The 16,481-nt window shown below is 48.1% G+C and overlaps 4 protein-coding genes across 4 annotated transcripts; 1 reads left to right on the top strand and 3 right to left on the bottom strand.

Annotated features, from left to right (window-relative positions):
* Nucleotides 1-1,840: 1,840 nt before the first annotated feature.
* Nucleotides 1,841-2,986, bottom strand: ASPWEDRAFT_166783 (homeobox domain-containing protein; the record flags this gene model as incomplete). The annotated part of the gene is made up of 3 exons (XM_040830047.1): nucleotides 1,841-1,996; nucleotides 2,046-2,867; nucleotides 2,924-2,986. 3 exons carry the CDS (start codon nucleotides 2,984-2,986, stop codon nucleotides 1,841-1,843), a joined length of 1,041 nt encoding a protein of 346 aa, XP_040694395.1.
* Nucleotides 2,987-8,272: 5,286 nt separating this feature from the next.
* On the bottom strand, nucleotides 8,273-10,834 carry ASPWEDRAFT_34175 (alpha-amylase). Its single transcript, XM_040833939.1, has 10 exons — nucleotides 10,685-10,834; nucleotides 10,235-10,629; nucleotides 10,135-10,173; nucleotides 9,971-10,086; nucleotides 9,820-9,928; nucleotides 9,545-9,773; nucleotides 9,334-9,496; nucleotides 9,139-9,285; nucleotides 8,852-9,092; nucleotides 8,273-8,796 (listed from the first exon to the last, which is right to left on the bottom strand). The coding sequence occupies exons 2-10, from the start codon at nucleotides 10,394-10,396 to the stop codon at nucleotides 8,515-8,517; spliced, it is 1,488 nt and encodes a 495-aa protein (XP_040694394.1). The 5' UTR covers nucleotides 10,397-10,629; nucleotides 10,685-10,834; the 3' UTR covers nucleotides 8,273-8,514.
* Nucleotides 10,705-13,134, top strand: ASPWEDRAFT_56069 (putative glucoamylase/glucan 1,4-alpha-glucosidase; the record flags this gene model as incomplete). The annotated part of the gene is made up of 6 exons (XM_040838263.1): nucleotides 10,705-11,311; nucleotides 11,365-11,651; nucleotides 11,704-11,800; nucleotides 11,852-12,489; nucleotides 12,541-12,822; nucleotides 12,862-13,134. Exons 1-6 carry the CDS (start codon nucleotides 11,074-11,076, stop codon nucleotides 13,132-13,134), a joined length of 1,815 nt encoding a protein of 604 aa, XP_040694393.1. The 5' UTR covers nucleotides 10,705-11,073.
* A 96-nt stretch (nucleotides 13,135-13,230) lies between these two features.
* On the bottom strand, nucleotides 13,231-16,344 carry ASPWEDRAFT_101185 (glycoside hydrolase family 31 protein; the record flags this gene model as incomplete). Its single annotated transcript, XM_040827361.1, has 4 exons — nucleotides 13,231-14,911; nucleotides 14,967-15,137; nucleotides 15,191-15,598; nucleotides 15,662-16,344. The coding sequence occupies 4 exons, from the start codon at nucleotides 16,342-16,344 to the stop codon at nucleotides 13,231-13,233; spliced, it is 2,943 nt and encodes a 980-aa protein (XP_040694392.1).
* Nucleotides 16,345-16,481: the final 137 nt, after the last annotated feature.

Raw genomic sequence — 16,481 nt, 5'->3', positions numbered from 1 at the left:
GGTGATCATCAATCACCTAACCAACCAACTATCCATTCCAATTCAATTCAATTCCAACCCACTGTGACGGAACACCATTTAGGTACCCAAGTTCCAAGTGAGAAAGAGAACCGACCCCTTCCTTCGCATCTCATCTCATCCCCTCTCATGCCCATCCATCGGAATGTACATTTCACCGCCATGTGATAGATCGGATACTATATCCAGGGTTCGGTTTTCGTGCCTTTCCTCCGTGCCTCATGCATGCCGATCTTGGCATGTTGGCATGTTGATGGCGATCTTGCTGAGCTATGTAGTATATGTAGTGTGACAGCGGTTCGTCTGGTGAGTGTCTACCCTACATATGTAGTATGTGCAGTGCTACTAGGTACTATCCCGTACGTAGTCTATATGGTACTTTCTATCTACGCAGTACCTCGATGCTACCAACGTAAGGGACTCCTACCGGCCAGCCATGGCATGTAGGTAAGTAAGTATGCATGCACGATTGCGGTTGAAGGATTACCCTCGCCGCGATCTGAATTGGATTTCCCGGCCGGGGTTCGGTGATGGATGATGGCGATTGCGGTAATCCATCACATTACCCCCTTTATTGTGTTCGACCTGGATGAGATGTGCAATTTCAGTCGCTTGCGGATTCTGTAGGGCAGAATGGAGCTTCCTTACTACACGACACGACATAAGTTCACTGCAGTGTATGACTGGTGCCTAGTTAAGTAAGTCGAGTCCGGGAATTGATCATCGATTCCTACAGTAAGTAAGTAATAGTTCCATCACTGACTCTGACTGACTCGAGTCAACTACATACATACTACATCGTATAGTTATTACTTCATAGTTTTCCAGCACGAGGCATCGGTAAATCCACCAGTTCCTTCAACCGAAAAGACCCAAAACTTAACTTGGCCAGCGCTGTCATCTACCAAGTCGCTGGTTCCGGTGGAGCCGGCTTTTTTCTTATTATTTTATATTATTTTATTTTCAAAAAAGAAAAAAAAATTCATTTTCAGTCTGTCTTTCCCGATCCATGGGTTGATCGGCTTCAAGGGGTTATAAGATTTTTCTTTGATTCCCGGTTTTTATGGATTGTCGTAACCAAGGACTTGGGTGGGTGACTGACATGGTTTTAGTTGGGATTGCGGATATATGATCCTTTCTCTGTGCTTGGACGGATGATCGCTCTCGAAGTAGTTAGTTATTAGGCAATCTCAGCTTGTGCATTGCAGTAGAGTAATTTCTAGAGACATTTCACATTATACTTGTACAGCTCGTCGGCGATGCACATGACAAAAAAAAAAAAAATAATAATAACCTTCTCATTCCGTTCTGAAACCCCAACCCAGAACGAAAATATAAAATTAACACATGCCAGAACAGATGATAAAAAACGATAAGCGATAAAACAGTAACCCTTAACACCTCAGATGCATATTTGTGGGCTGTTGGTAGGGGATGATGGATCCAGGCAAGGGGGGGGGGGTTTCCAACGGTCTTTATGTATAGACTGCAGCAGTAGCTGTGTCCAGCTGCCTATGGCCCATTAGATCTCAGATCCCGGATCCCGAATCCCAAGGAAAATCCACGTAATAAAACAATTCAAAAGGGTATCAAAATATGATCTTGTCAGTCTTCTCGGCGCATAGAAAGTCTTTGCAGTATAGAAAAGGGAAATGAAAATGAAAAAGGAAAATCAACAAATCAAGAAAAATCGTCGACGAGACTCGTGTATCTATCCAGCTTTCCGTATACCCAGCCATGTAACTCGTGATGTTGCGAATCACTCGGTGTCTGTCTTTGACAACCGAGGATAGATAGTATTAAATATAAGAATAGCCTTTGGCTAATGGCGAGGAGACGGCATCGATTCGGATGAAGTCTGCTCCATATCGCTGAATGGTGACTGTCGTTGAGGGTCCACGTCGCTACCACCGTTTCGCATTTGATTCCGGAGAGCCGGCAATTGTCGTCTTCTCGCATTGATGAACCAATTGCTAATCTATAACCAGTTAGGGAGGCCCACCTGGTTTCAAATGACGGAATCTTACCTGACTGATAGACAAACCCGTTCGAGTCATAAACATCTGCTTATCCTCCTCACTGGGATAAGGATGATCTAGATGATCATGGAACCAGGCGCGCAGAATATCCGTCACCGGTTTGGGCAGATTCCCCCGTCTCCGCTTGTTCTTAGGGTCGATCGAGTCGCCCAGAATTCCAAAGTTGGACTGCGGAGCGTGCGGTATTAACTGTGGCGACGGCTGCTCGGAATCACTCTGATAGGCCACGGGGTAGTGGTATGCCGACTGGTTATGCATCAATGCAGGCCCGTTGCCCCCCATGTAAGAAGAATCCACATTCCGTCGGTCTCCCATTGGACTCGAGTAGCTGGCCGAAGCAAACCCATGAGCATCAACATGTCCCGCCCGAGCCGCAAAAGGATCAGCCCGCGAAGGCCCCCTGGGATCCGCAGCAAAGGCAGGACTCGGCGGGTTCAGATTTCGTTCGGGAAGGGATTGGAGGTCACGGATCGGGGGCAGAATCGGACTGGGACCCCGGGAGGCATATCGAGGAGTCGACCCGGAGGTTCCCTGAGGGACATTGGGCATTCGGGATTGTAAAGGCGAATGGTCTGACATGCCCCCCATGGGGGTATCGGCTCGAACTGAGGCGGCGACGGAATAGTCGCGGGGGGCTTCCCCCAAAACCAGTTTGGAGGGAGAGCCATAGGGGGCACGGCCGGAGAGCGCTCTAGGATCGGAGATCAAGTCATGACTTGAAGATGTGGGACGCTCGTGCGAATGGTGTCGGGGGGAAGTGTAGAAGCCGGAGGTCGACTCGATCTCATCATGAAGGTGAGCGGGGAGGAGCTAATCGGTCGAGAGTTAATGTCTGCATTCCAGTGGAATACTATCATTGATCTTACCTCACGAAAGGAGGGGAGGGTTTGAGCGTGATCGGTAGGAAGTCCTGCGTATGAGATGGCCATGTTTTCGGATCCGTCATTCAATTCACGGGACTGGGACATAAGACAGGATGGATATTATCGAGAGGAAGGGGAGGATTGAAAGGAGATAGTTGGCTGGAGAAGAGAGAGGTTAGAAGGATGAATATAAGAGTTGCCGGCCTGCGGCTTTTTTAACGATCCGAACAATGGGAATGCAAGGAAGCGTAAACAACCCCTCCGTGGCGATAGATAGAAGGGTAGGGCAGAGTGGGGAGGAAGAAAAGAAGAGTAGAGAAGAGGAAGAGGAAGAAGAAGGAAAGTTGGGCAGGATATACACACCTAGAGAGGCGAGATCAGCTTGACATTGCCGCACACGATGACGATGGGGACAGCAGAACCAAGGACAAGCTATGCAAGGCAGGGGAGGGGAGGAGGGACAGCAATTGGGATTGGTGTAGGAGAGTGGGTGTGTTATGTCGAGAGATCTTTTTATGAGTTGGAGGAGATGACGGTGTAATAAAATAATATTAGAATAAAATAGAATAGAATAAAATAATAATAATGCAGGCCAGGTGGGCAATACTTAATTTATTCTGCTGATTACAGTATTTGAAATGGTTCGAAACAGGAAGAGCCTTCAGCTCCAAGTCTCCATCTACCCTAAGGCATTGGGCCGAGCCATCCATGGAACTGCCAGAACAGGGGGATCCAGCAAAATGACGATCGTGGGAGGGCACAGTGGAACGGGTGGAGCAGCACCACAAACTACGGAGAACCGTCACTTGGTCCGTCCAAGGAAAACGAAAAGGCATGCAATCGGACCCTCTGACAGATCTGTCTGTCTGTAGTAGTTGTATGTAATTGTTGACTGTCGAGTGATGTATCAGGTGGCGCTGCAGACGAACAATTCAGAATACAGATCCAGATGGAGGCTAAATCCCGAACGGGACGTCCAGCTGGCGAGAACCATGGCTGCATTTCTGATTTTTGAGGCTACTATTTTAGATTTATTCATATTTAGATATTTAAATATTAAGAATAATATTATTTTGGAATAATATTCAAGGTAGAATATTAGGCAGGTCGAGAAAGCCACTGACGGAATACCGTTAAGGGATGATGCTCCTAATGTAAGAGGTCGACTGCATGATGAGGTGGGATGTACCCCACCTAGAACAGTAGCTGAAACCCAGAGAATATCCCTGTTGACTCCTGATAATAATAATAATAATAATAATACGGGAAGAGGATGTGAGTATATCCCGAGTACATATGCAATAAGGGAAGTTGGGGAACACAGTGTGGCGGAAGTGCAGCAGCAGTGCAGGTCAACCCATAACAGTGCTGCCTGCGTACCTGAGTCAGATTTTCTGAATAAAATAAATAAAATAAAATAAAATAGCCTCGCGCTTTCACACCTAGTGCCGAGTAATTAGATAAAAAGATGAACCGTAATAAAGATTTATAATTCAAGCTGAAAAAGAAAAAAAGAAGAAAGAAAGAAAGAAAAGGATCGGCCGTGCCAGTGGAGTCCACCCACAGAGTGTGTCAGAAGGACGCGGAGGACGGCGACTGGCCAGCAGCGCCAGATCGCAAGTAGCTTATCCCGGGCGGTGGTAACCTGGTTTCCAATTACTACTTGCCCGTAACAGCCAGGCCATCTGTGCTTCTTCCCGCTGCAAGCGGACCGAACAACGGACAGGTTCGATCCAGCAATGAGAGGTTGGGATCGATCGATCGTCCATCTGTTCTCATTTCTCACTCTTGTATTATTATCCATCCTGTACTCCGTATCCATTTTATACTTATTGTAATATACGATATTATTAGATGACAGGCGTTCCGACAGGGATGGACCGATCGCCGAGGTGTTCTTCTTCTTCTTCAAAATGGTCCCCACATTTTGGGGGAGATGGGGATCCACGTCGTCCGTCACTGTACGTCAGATACTTTCTGTCTCGACTGCTACAGGCAATGCGGGCCTCAGCCTGTAACATACAAGTCGACAGTCAGCGGAGAAATCATACATATCCACTTTTCCGTAATAGCTTGTATTGTGATCGAGGGCCGTCGAAGGCCTTTCCTCGGCGTACACACTGAATTATGCAGATGACTACCCGGTACAATTGGTGGGTAGGTCACCCTTGGATGCAAGATCCGTTGCCCCGTGCATATGACATCTCAGGTTGTGTCGGTTAGGGGGTTAGTTAGGAGGAGGGGGCAAAAAAAAAAAAAAAAAGAAAAAAGAAGGAAGAAAGAGGGGTCGGGGGGGATGGATTGGTAACTTTGTTAACCTGACTGACAGATGAACGAGGGATTTAGTCTATCATGACTATGACAAGATCATCCATGGATGGGGATCGTCTTTTCTTTTTCCTAGGTTCATCTCGTATTTTACTTACCTCCCACACTTTGCCCTCCCAAAGTTCGGGATCCGCGGTTTAACCCTACTTCCTAGTGAGGGTGACAGGCACGAACAACCTGGTTTGAGCAATGAGATTTGACTTTGCTAGCAGACTGGAGACGATCAGACCGAAAAAATAAAAATGGAGAAGTGACGGGTTAGAGACTAGAGAGAGTCAGAAAAAGAGAGTCTGAGAGAGTCTGAGAGGAGAATTCCCACTCGTGGGGACGATCGGAAAAGGACATCGTGTCAGCCCCAAACACCCCCAATTATTGGATCCCTTTGACGAGATTACCTTAGCCGAATTATGGCTGTATTTACCGCCATTATTTTAGGGATTATCATTGGACTAGTTGGGTTTGACTAGTAAGGAGAACAATGGGCAATGACTCGCTTTGTGTGTATTTCCGTATGCACTAGTACTGACACCTCAGGCAGAAATGTCAGATAATCCCGAATTTCATGGCCACATCCACCAATAGAAAGGGAGATCCTCATCTTGATCAACACCATCGGCAGGTGTCCGGATGAAGGATCCTCGTATCTGGGATTATCCTGGGATCTAGTCTGGGGTGTCTCCAATGACTACTCACGTGGAGAGAGAGAGACAGATGTCAGGTCGATTTGTCAACACATGACCGAGTGACAGCACACCATACGAACACCTGGCTCTTTCCTAAAGAAAACCATCCTGACGTCTGCGATCCATAACAAATGCAACTCCACGCCGACAAGCAATCAGAAGGCAGCGCCCGAGACAGCCAGTCCACTACTGCAAGTGACGGACAGGATTCTTTCCAGGAACAACCTTGACAGCTCGCCCCTCGCCACCGTCGCAAAAAAACTAAGCAATTAGTTCGCCCAGCCCACTCTGGCCAATGAACAGGTGGCCAACTTGGCCTCCGATCAAGATCGATATGGGTGATGGAGTCTGGTGTCGCCGATCAGCGTGTATGGCCAACCAGGTGTGGATGGTTAACAACTAGTTGACCTTGGTATTTCTACATACTAGTGTGTACGGTGTACACAAGTCAATACTGGGATAAATTAATAAAATATCTGCGCGTCAGTCGAGTTGACGGACGATCGGCGCCTTGTGCAGCTGGGAATTTGTCATGGTGGGCTGTAGTGTCGTGTCACCGACCAGAGGGTTTCCCGGTACTTGGGTTAAAGCGGGCCTGTCAATCATTATTCTTGTGATTCTTCTGGCGGACTCCTGGAGGTTGAGGATTCTGAAGTAGGGCTGCGCCTCGTTTCTCCGTCCTGAGGTTTTTGCTGTCCATGGATTCCCTTTTCACGGTCAATTCAAACGCTGCTGTGACATCATCCGCCTGGGAATGTCTCATCGGGAGTAATAATACTGCCAGATAAATAGACCAAATAAAATAAAATAAATCGTTTCAGAGTCCAATTAATGCACTTTCCTGTCAGACAGTAAAACACTGACTCCAACAATATCCCCGAGGTTTCCCCCTGCTGAACTCTTTCCTCACACTTCGATAGTCTGATCTTCTATTGCATAGTTCCAAACTCAACCCTCTGACTCGCAACGCTTTCTAGAACAGTCAGTCGGTTTACTATGTTTTTGTATACAGTATAATAGCATCAGATCATCATCTCCGTCTATCCCGCGATCACGGATCAACCCATCTGCCACTTATCGTAGATGGCAAATAGTAATAGTAACACATGCTCCTTTCGGGATATGCGTTTTCGGCTACAGTTCCTACCCGAACATGCCGAATCCGATAATACGATCTACCTTCTCCATATGCTCCATATGGAGTACATGGTTATGGTTGAGTTGGACTAACTATTTTCTTTCTTTATTTCCGACAGGAACTCCAACCAGTCGGTTCATGAGTCTGGTTCAAGTCAGACTCAGACTCAGACTCAGACTCAGACTCATTGGTTTACTCACTACTTCCTCTAATCCGACATTGTTCGGCATCGATCAAGTACCGAGTAGGGTGTCCCCAACTCCGCGGATGCAATGCAGTGGTTTGCTTCAGTGCACCTGAGGGGTTATGAATATGGTCCGTTCAATTGGTTGGGTTGTTGGGATTGGTCTGTTCGTTAGGTTCTTGTTGCCGGGGAAGTTGTAAGTTGTACAAGGGGCTGTATATTGCTGAATGCACGGTCAGCACTCGGCATCCTATATCAAAGTAAGCATCACCGGATATGCACAGTATCAGCAGGGAGTGGGCTCTTCGTCTACCGAAGTTATTGCGTTTACTATGAATATAGTATATCATATAGAATCATTATGGAGTACATGTATGTACCAGACCAAAGAACAATATCTGTAAGCCCTACATGAGTTTGACCATCTATATCAACACCCAGCCAAGGAATATCTTTGTCACAGCAACTGAAACAAACGTGGCTCCATGGGACAGGTCCTTAACGGCTTTCTTTTCTCTCTCTTTTTCTCGCCCGAGACTCTTCTTGCAGGAGAGTACTCTACCGAATCACCGGTACAGGTCTGTATCTCTACAACTCCCAAAGAAGCCACTCACTCGAATGCAAGTAGACATCCAGTAGTCGTATTGTATGCCCTGTTTTCTCTTCTCGCTGTGCATATTTTAGCCTATTCCAGAATCAAACGTTGCCATGGCATGCCGTCCACCAACGGCCCAAGTTCGAACTGGCGGTCTTGAGCTCGACACAATCAGCTGAGGCTGTTCGTGCTACCCGACATATATTTGTCACTATAGACATATAATCCCCGGGTGCTCTGTCCGTCTGAAGTACCCCGTATTTAGGCCAAGACTGTTTCGAATTCCAATATCTCAATTCTTGCATATGACACGGCACATCTGGTGCCTAAGACGTGGCGCTAAAACAAGTTTAAGCGTTTTTTGGCCAAGTTTTCTCCAGGTGACAGTACTAGCGGTGGATAGACTTGCATACATATATAGGGGGGTTGTTCGGTTGTGGTGGTGGTGGATGTGGGTTGGGTTGGGTTGGGATATCAGAATGGGGGCTTGCAGACTGCATGGCATTTTTCTTTTGTTTTTTTGTTTTTTTTTTGGTTCTCTAGCTAGGCTGAGTGTGTATGTGGGCGCAAACCCTGCTATTCAAGGTTTCTTCTATATCATACTCTGCAATATCGCTCATAACATGCTGTATCGATCATCGTCGTTGTCCCTGCACATGTGTCCACTCAACTACAAATGCCACTTCCGTTGAGATGATCAGCCGGATAAAACACCCGCGGCTCACCGCTTGACATGGACACTGGGACCTTGCCATTCGAATCCACCGTCACGTTGGTACAGCTGTAGACCTCTGTTACTGTCTGTCCTGCCGTGTAACCCGTTCCGTCTAGGGAGAGGGTGTAGGAGTTTCCTGACGAGCCGAGGTTTGAAAGGACGGTGATGATCTGAGAGCCGTCGGTGCCTTTGCGCATGGCAATAGTCGATTTATCTTGGTAGATGGGCCAGTTCTGCTCAGGTAAGTATGCGATATTGAGGCTGTTCCGGGAATATGGATTATCTTACTTTGTAGGTTACGTATTTCGAGTCCAGGTATATGGCGTGGTTCCGGATCGCGTTCATCTGTGCTATCAGCCTGTACAGTTCGCTAGAGGTCGAGTACCCGGACAGCCAGGTTGCTTCGCGGTTTTCAGGGTCTGCTCCGCCGGCATAGTGCTGTTCCTGGCCAGCATAGACGATGGGGATTCCGTCCGCTAAGATGTTAAATGTGGCGGCGTTCTTGGCCAGGGACATGTCGTCGGTGTATCTGAGATATTGTTAATGAGATATTCAGGTAAAACAGACATACTCACGAAGCGAATCGAGGGTTGTCATGATTCTCGATAAAAGTGCCCATCAAGGTCGAATCGGGACAGTCCGACTTGACCGTGTTGATCATATTATATAGATCGCTGATGCTTCCACTGGTCGATTGGAAGGCCTTGAGGAGAGGGTAGTACCTAGTATTGCTGTTAGTTATATGTGGCATCCACCAGTTGCGAACTCACATTGGATAATTGAGGACACCATCCACGTAGTCCATATAAGGACATGTGTATGTTGGATCACCATCAAACACTTCACCAATGCAGTAGACCCCGGCAGCTTTATTGTAACCTGGCCAGAAATCCTTCTGAACGTGCTTCACCGTGTCAATACGCAGACCATCGACTATTAGATATTAGCAATGCACTTTCCTTGGCTTGGGCAAGAATGTACTAGAGTAATTGGAAACCAGGTCCCCAACCCAGTTATACCAGATATCCTGGACTTTGGGGTTTGTGGTGTTGAGATCGGGCAACGATACAGTGTTATCGCCCAGCCAGCAATTCTCCACTTGCTCTTGGTCATCGTAATTGTCAATAGAACAAGGTGAGTGGAAGTATTCTTGGGAATTGAAAGGATTGAAGACACTGTAGTCGACTGAGTCACGCGCGCCGTTATATCCCTTGGAAAAGTCAGAACAGAACTAATCTAACAAGCACAAGACGCACCATATGGTTGGCAACCACATCCACCATGAGATACATGCCCCGATCGTGGAGTGCGGAAGCAAGATCTTTCAAATCATCTGCATTTCCATAATGGGAGTTGAGGGAATAGCTGTTCGGTTAGAGGAGTTTGGATATGGTTGAAGAGACTTACATATCCTGTTGCCAATAACCATGATAGGGATCTCCATATTTAGTAACTTGGGGCAGCTGCCCAGTGACTGGGGTAATCCATATAGCCGTGAATCCCATTCCTTGGATATAATCAAGCTGCCAATTGTCAATTGTGGTTTCATGCATGGAGTTAGTGATGCTCACCTTGTTGATTATACCTCGCCATGTACCACCGCAGTATCTCTATTGACCTGCGTCAGCCATTCCGATCCCTGAGAGTGAGAAGGAAGAATTAGAAACGTACGCCAAGACTGCTATTACATTCTGCCGTAGTTGAGCCATTGGTTTGAGCAAATCGATCCGTCAGAAGAAAGTAGATGGATCGAGATCGCCATTCCTCTGGTGTTGCTGCCAGCGTCGTCCCAGCGAGACAGGCAGAAAACAACCAAGGCCACCAGCTGAGCATTCTGGTCTTGATGAAAGAATCGGATTATAATAATCTTGCTGATAGCAACTGATGGGGAGACAGTCCAGTTGCTGGCAATCCATGATATTTATATCTGGATTGTGAACTAACCAGACGCTGAAAATAACGTCGCATCGAAGATTATCCTCTGCCATGATATCGACTCTGACTGTACTTTACTGAAAACTCGAAATAGCTCTGAAGGTAGATTAATCTCCAGTAAATTTCCGCCCCTGGTCGTCAACGTCAGCGTCAGAACCAGGGGCCGTGAAGATGGGGGCCACTCACCACGAGGAAATGTCCTTTCTGGACGGCTTGTGATTTTCAATGAGACATATTTTAATTTTAAACTTAGACATCGCTTGTTGCTCCTTCGAGGGATGATGGATCGTCACCAATAAAGGCAAAACGCGGGGTTTTGACAGAACGAGGTTGCAGTGGTATGGGCTGGCCGGCGTGTGACTTGTTTTGTCGTCGCCAACCACAACCTTCTCGCCTCTTCCTCCTCTCTCCCCCCTCTTCACATTCATCTTTTCTTCCCTTCGAAAGTGCATCCCCACGCTGATCGTTTGCTGTTTCGGTCTTCCGATATGCAAGTCACCTATTTGCCAAGGAGTGACTTCCAGAGCATGTGAAGAATTGATAGAGCCACCGCCTGTCTCTCGACAACACTGACCATGATGCCACCAAAGATGATGATGCTTCAGTTCCTAGTCGCCACTTTAGGGGTTGTAAGTGTTTTGGGTGCTGATCAGGTTACCCTCCAGGCAGAGAACTTGCTGGACTCGTGGCTGGAGGCTGAAACCAGCTATGCCCTCGATGGAATCCTGAACAACATTGGTGCAGATGGGGCAAAGGCGATCGGTGGGAATGCTGGCATTGTCATTGCCAGCCCCAGTAAGAACAGTCCAGACTGTAAGCTCGATTCTCCTTTTGCCTATCTCTGATATATTTCTGATGCAATGCAGACTTCTACACTTGGACTCGCGATGCCGCTCTCACCGTCAAAACCCTTGTAGAAACCTTCATCAAAAATGAGGATCCTATACTACAAACTAAGATTCAAGAATATATCAGTTCCCAGGCATACATCCAGACTCTATCCAATCCTTCTGGTGATTTATCTACCGGGGGCTTGGGAGAGCCAAAATTCCATGTCGACAAGACAGCTTTTACGGGCTCTTGGGGGCGTCCACAGAGAGATGGGCCTGCGTTGAGGGCATCGGCCATGATTGCCTACGCGAACTGGCTAATTGTATATCTGCTGTGGCTTTCTAGTAAAAGTCTCTCGCTGATCTTCTTGGCAGGAAAAAGGGCAATCTTCTACTGTGGACTCCATCATCTGGCCGATTGTCCAAAATGACCTCTCATATGTGACCGAATATTGGAATTCAACCACTTACGGTACATCTTAGCAAGTGAAATATTCGCAATCTAGCTGACTTGTCAAACAAGACTTGTGGGAAGAAGTGAGCGGCTCATCCTTCTTTACTACGATCGCCCAGTATCGTGCCCTAGTCGAAGGGGCCTCCCTCGCCCAGAAACTAGGCCATTCCTGTCCCCATTGCGACTCCCAGGCACCCCAAGTCCTCTGTTTTCTACAGTCGTACTGGACAGGCTCCTACATTCTTGCCAACTTTGGCTACGACCGGTCTGGAAAGGATGCTAATTCCATCCTTGGGAGTATCCATAGCTTTGATCCCTCGGCAGACTGTGATGATACCACTTTCCAGCCATGCTCGGCTCGGGCCCTTGCCAATCATAAGAGTGTCACAGATTCTTTCCGCTCGCTCTACGACATAAACAAGGGTATATCGCAGGGTAAGGCCATCGCCGTAGGCCGATACTCAGAAGATGTTTATCAAGGCGGTCAACCATGGTACCTCTGCACCTTGGCTGCTGCAGAGCAGCTCTACGATGCATTGTATCAGTGGGATAAGATTGGTTCTCTCACAATCACGTCAACAAGCCTTGCATTCTTCCAGGATGTATATCGATCTGCCAAGGAAGGGGAATATGATTCCTCATCGACGGAATACAAAGGCATTACTGCCGCTATCAGAACTTACGCAGAGGGATATATAAGCATCGTCGTAAGTCATCCTTTTATACACCAAATTCAACAGCGCAGACTAACCAAAAAGAAAACCTATACACCACCCAACGGTGCCCTCGCAGAACAATTCTCTCGCACAAACGGTTCTCCCCTCTCAGCCTCCGACCTCACCTGGTCCTACTCCTCTGTCCTCACAGTATCTGCAGCGCGTAAAAATGCACCCAGAGCATCCTGGAACAGCTCTCCATCATTCTCCCTCCCGAGAACATGCTCCCCATCCTCCGCAAAAGGCCCCTATGCCCCCGCAACAAACACATCCTGGCCTGTCCCGAAATGTGCACCCAATTCTCCAGTAAAGCCCACAGTGTCCGTCTGATTCAATATCCGGGTGTCCACCGTCGTTGGAGAGGAGGTCTTTCTCGTTGGATCAATTCCTGCGTTGGGTGAGTGGAATACGAAGTCTGGGGCTGTGGGACTGGAAGCGAATGAGTATTCAGATGACGCGCCTTTGTGGTATGGGTCCGTTACTTTAACCCCCGGGACGGAAATCGAGTACAAGTTTATTATCAAGAAGGGTGCTGATGGAGAGGTGGTTTGGGAGGGAGGCTCGAACCGGAAGTTTACAGTCCCAAGAGACTGTAATGTGGTAAATGCTACGATTAATGATGCCTGGAAGTCGTGATAAATACTTTAACCTATATCATCAGATTTATTCTGAAAACACTGAGCTTCTACCTAAAACAATCCCAGCAGAAGGGTGTTTTTCCAACCCGGTTTCCTACCACTTCAGCACCCACTTCTTGGCCCAGGCACCGCCCGCCGTCAGATTCTGTAGGCCTCCCACAAAGAGAGCCTGCGAGGTGGAGTTATACTCGACAAGGCTAGAAGGAACCTTGAGGCCATTGAGAGTCACGTTGGAGGGAGCCTTGGTCACACCCAGCAAGGTAACGTTTGCCAGAGGATTGGTCTCCTTCCAGTTTCCCTGGGCCGAAGCCCTAAGGCTAGATTGGGCAGCCTTGAAATCGACATTGAGAGTGGCGTTGGGGTTGATACTCTCTCCATCGTCCAGGTAAAGCTGACCGGACGCGGTTCCGTTGCCGCTCAGGGCAGCCAGGAGAGCCCAGGGCGTTTTGCGGGCATCCCGAGTCGTCAAGGCCGGTTCCTGCATGGGTAGAATGCTGCCACCACGCACAAAGACAGGAATGTGGCCCAGTGGTGCGGGAATCGTGGTGTTGACACCGGGCTTCGCATCGACGGCTGTGTGCGTGTACCAGTCGTACCAGATTTCACCAGCACCCACACCGGGGAAAACACCCTTAACAGTATCTGCCTGTGGCTCGAGAACCGGAACGACCATGATAGAAGGACCGACAAGAAATTGATTGTCAACAGCTGCGAGCGAGGGGTCGTTGGGGAATTCCCATGCGAGCGCCCGCATAACAGTAGATCCAGTGGTATGGGCGAGCTGAAACAAGGTGTAGAAGTAGGGCAAAATGGCATAACGGATGCTCATAGCAGATTTTGAGGCCTCAATGACAGATGCCCACCGGTAAGGCTCTTGCGGGATACTTCCCAGGACGTTGTGGTTCCGGTAGAAGGGGAAGAAGGCCGATAGCTGCATCCAACGATTGCAGAGCTCTTCATCAGTATTGTTAGCGAAACCACAAGTATCTGCGCCAAACATAGGAACGCCAAAAAGCGAGAAGGATAGGGCCTGGGAGATAGAGAAGTACATAGTTCCCCATTTGGAGTAATTGTCTCCGCCCCAGTGGCCCGCGAATTTTCCAGAACCTGCAAAGGTGGAGCGACCGATAATGAACGGTCGCTTTTCAGACCAAACCTTGAGCAATCCCTGGTAGGTGGCATTGAGAATCTGGTGTCCCCAAAGGTTGTGCACATCGTACTCCTGATATCCATCGATATGAGTAGAGTTTGGAGAGATGGCGTGGATAGCAAGATCATGACCAGGTTGCACATTATTGATCACATAAGGAGGGTGGTTAACGTCACGGACTCCCGGGGTTGGTGTTGTCCGGAGATAGGGAACGGAAGTCGTTTCAGTTGATGATGCAGTAGCAGCGGCTTGGCTGGAGGAGGCAGCGGAGGCAGAGGCTGCCTCGGTCGAATTGGTCACCTCAAACCCTTCTGGGTAAACGTAATCGATATTTCCAGGCTCGCCAGGAAGCAAAAAGGGTGGATGAGCCGGATTCATTGTTAAATTGCCGGTTCCACAGCTGCCAATGCAGAAAGAAGCAACTTCACTCATATCAATCCAGATTCCATCATATTTCACCTTCTGCCACCAGAGAGCAAGCTCATTGGCCCAGAATTCATATGCCTTAGGATTATGCCAATCAGGGAAAACAGTATAGCCAGGCCAGACGCTTCCGATGTAGAGACTGCCATCAGGGTTCTTGATGAAGACATCATCCGCCGCGCCTCTGTTGTAGGTCTCATAGCTATTGACATGGGTTGTAAGTTTTTGCCCAGATAATTATTGTATGTATCACTTACGCATCTGATGCATTCTCGGGATTTGGGATATAAATAGCTGAGTCAACAATAGGGACAAAGTTACGGCCTCCTTTGTGCAGCTTGTCCAGGAATTTTTCGCCTTCATCGTAAGGGAAGCGAATGGGGTCGTTTTCGAAATCACGGTAGCCATTCATGTAATCAATGTCAAGCCTGGATTTTGCGGCGTTAGTGCACAAGTCTGAAATAGACTACATATCACCTACCAAACGTATTCCAAAGGAATGCCGAATCTTTCAAAGTTAGACACAACATCTTCAAGATCTGTCCAGTTGTTGTATCCCCAGCGGCACTGGTGGAAACCGAGAGTGTTGTATTTCTGCATCGCGGGTAGTCCAATGGTGCTGATTTGATAGTTCTTGGTAACGTCGACCTGGGTAGGGCCAGAGTAAAAGGTCAAGTCGACGCTTCCCCCCAAAGTACGCCATGTCACATTCTGGGGACGCAAAAGAACCTCATGGCCATGTGCATTCCTCAAGAACACTCCGTGAGAGTAGGAGACATATTCCTTGGAAGGGTCGGTTTCGCCTTCCTTGACGGGGGTATGAGCTCCACTTTCGTCCACTTCGTAGTATCTCGTGTCTAGATAGAAAGGATGCGTTCCATAGATGTTGCTAGAGGCTCATTGTTAGCACGGTACCCGGTGGCACGTTTCTATCCAACCGCTGAATACATACCTGTCAATGGGATTACCTGCATCGGCAGCCCATGCCGTTAAGGTTGCATTTCTCAGCAGCCTTAGCTGGTTGACATGTTCTGACAAACCGTACAAGTTGTAGTCTTCAGGCAGAGAAGAAACGAATTCGATGAACTGGTTTTCATAGACCAACACAGACCCCTCAGTATTGAAGAGTACATCACCGGTAGCTTTCCGGACCACCTTGAAGTTGAAGGAGGGTTCGTTGGACCAAGAGACTAAGAGATCACTTTGAGTGGCAGATGCGTTTGAGGAAGCCTTGGGTCTAGGAACAATGTTCTCTGGCAAAATGTACCAAGATGAATTCGACGCATCGACGTGGCTAGGGGTGATCTGGATGCTCAACCGGTCCGCTGCCTGATATTCCACTGAAAGGGTCAAAAAATCAACGTCGGTACCATAGACATTGCAGGGCTCGCCAGCCAACGCGAGACTGGCCGTGAAGCCTCGGGTTGTGTTCTGCAAATTCGAGGCCTTGTAACCGGGACAAACAGACTGCGCATTGATAGCCTGCGGGTCATCGATGTTGGCAATCAGGTTTGCACCGACATCGACAGAGGCAGGAATGGTGTACTGGGAATAGGCCGCGGTTGCCGTCTGGCTCGCCCCATAAGCCACGGGGAGAAGCCAGGCACTGCCTAGGAGGCCCGCGAAACCGACCATGATGAACTTGTAGGAAAGATAATAAGATAACTTCACTGATCAAAAGCAGAAGAAGATGCACTCATGGTCCAATATTTATACTTGCTTTCTGCATGCATCAGGACACTGGTAAACCGACCAACTCTAGAGAGAGAGTT

The sequence above is a fragment of the Aspergillus wentii genome (assembly GCF_001890725.1).
Source record: "Aspergillus wentii DTO 134E9 unplaced genomic scaffold ASPWEscaffold_1, whole genome shotgun sequence".
NCBI lineage: Eukaryota > Fungi > Ascomycota > Eurotiomycetes > Eurotiales > Aspergillaceae > Aspergillus > Aspergillus wentii.
Note: the sequence above shows the minus strand (reverse complement) of the source record. Positions and strands in the feature narration are given on the sequence as shown.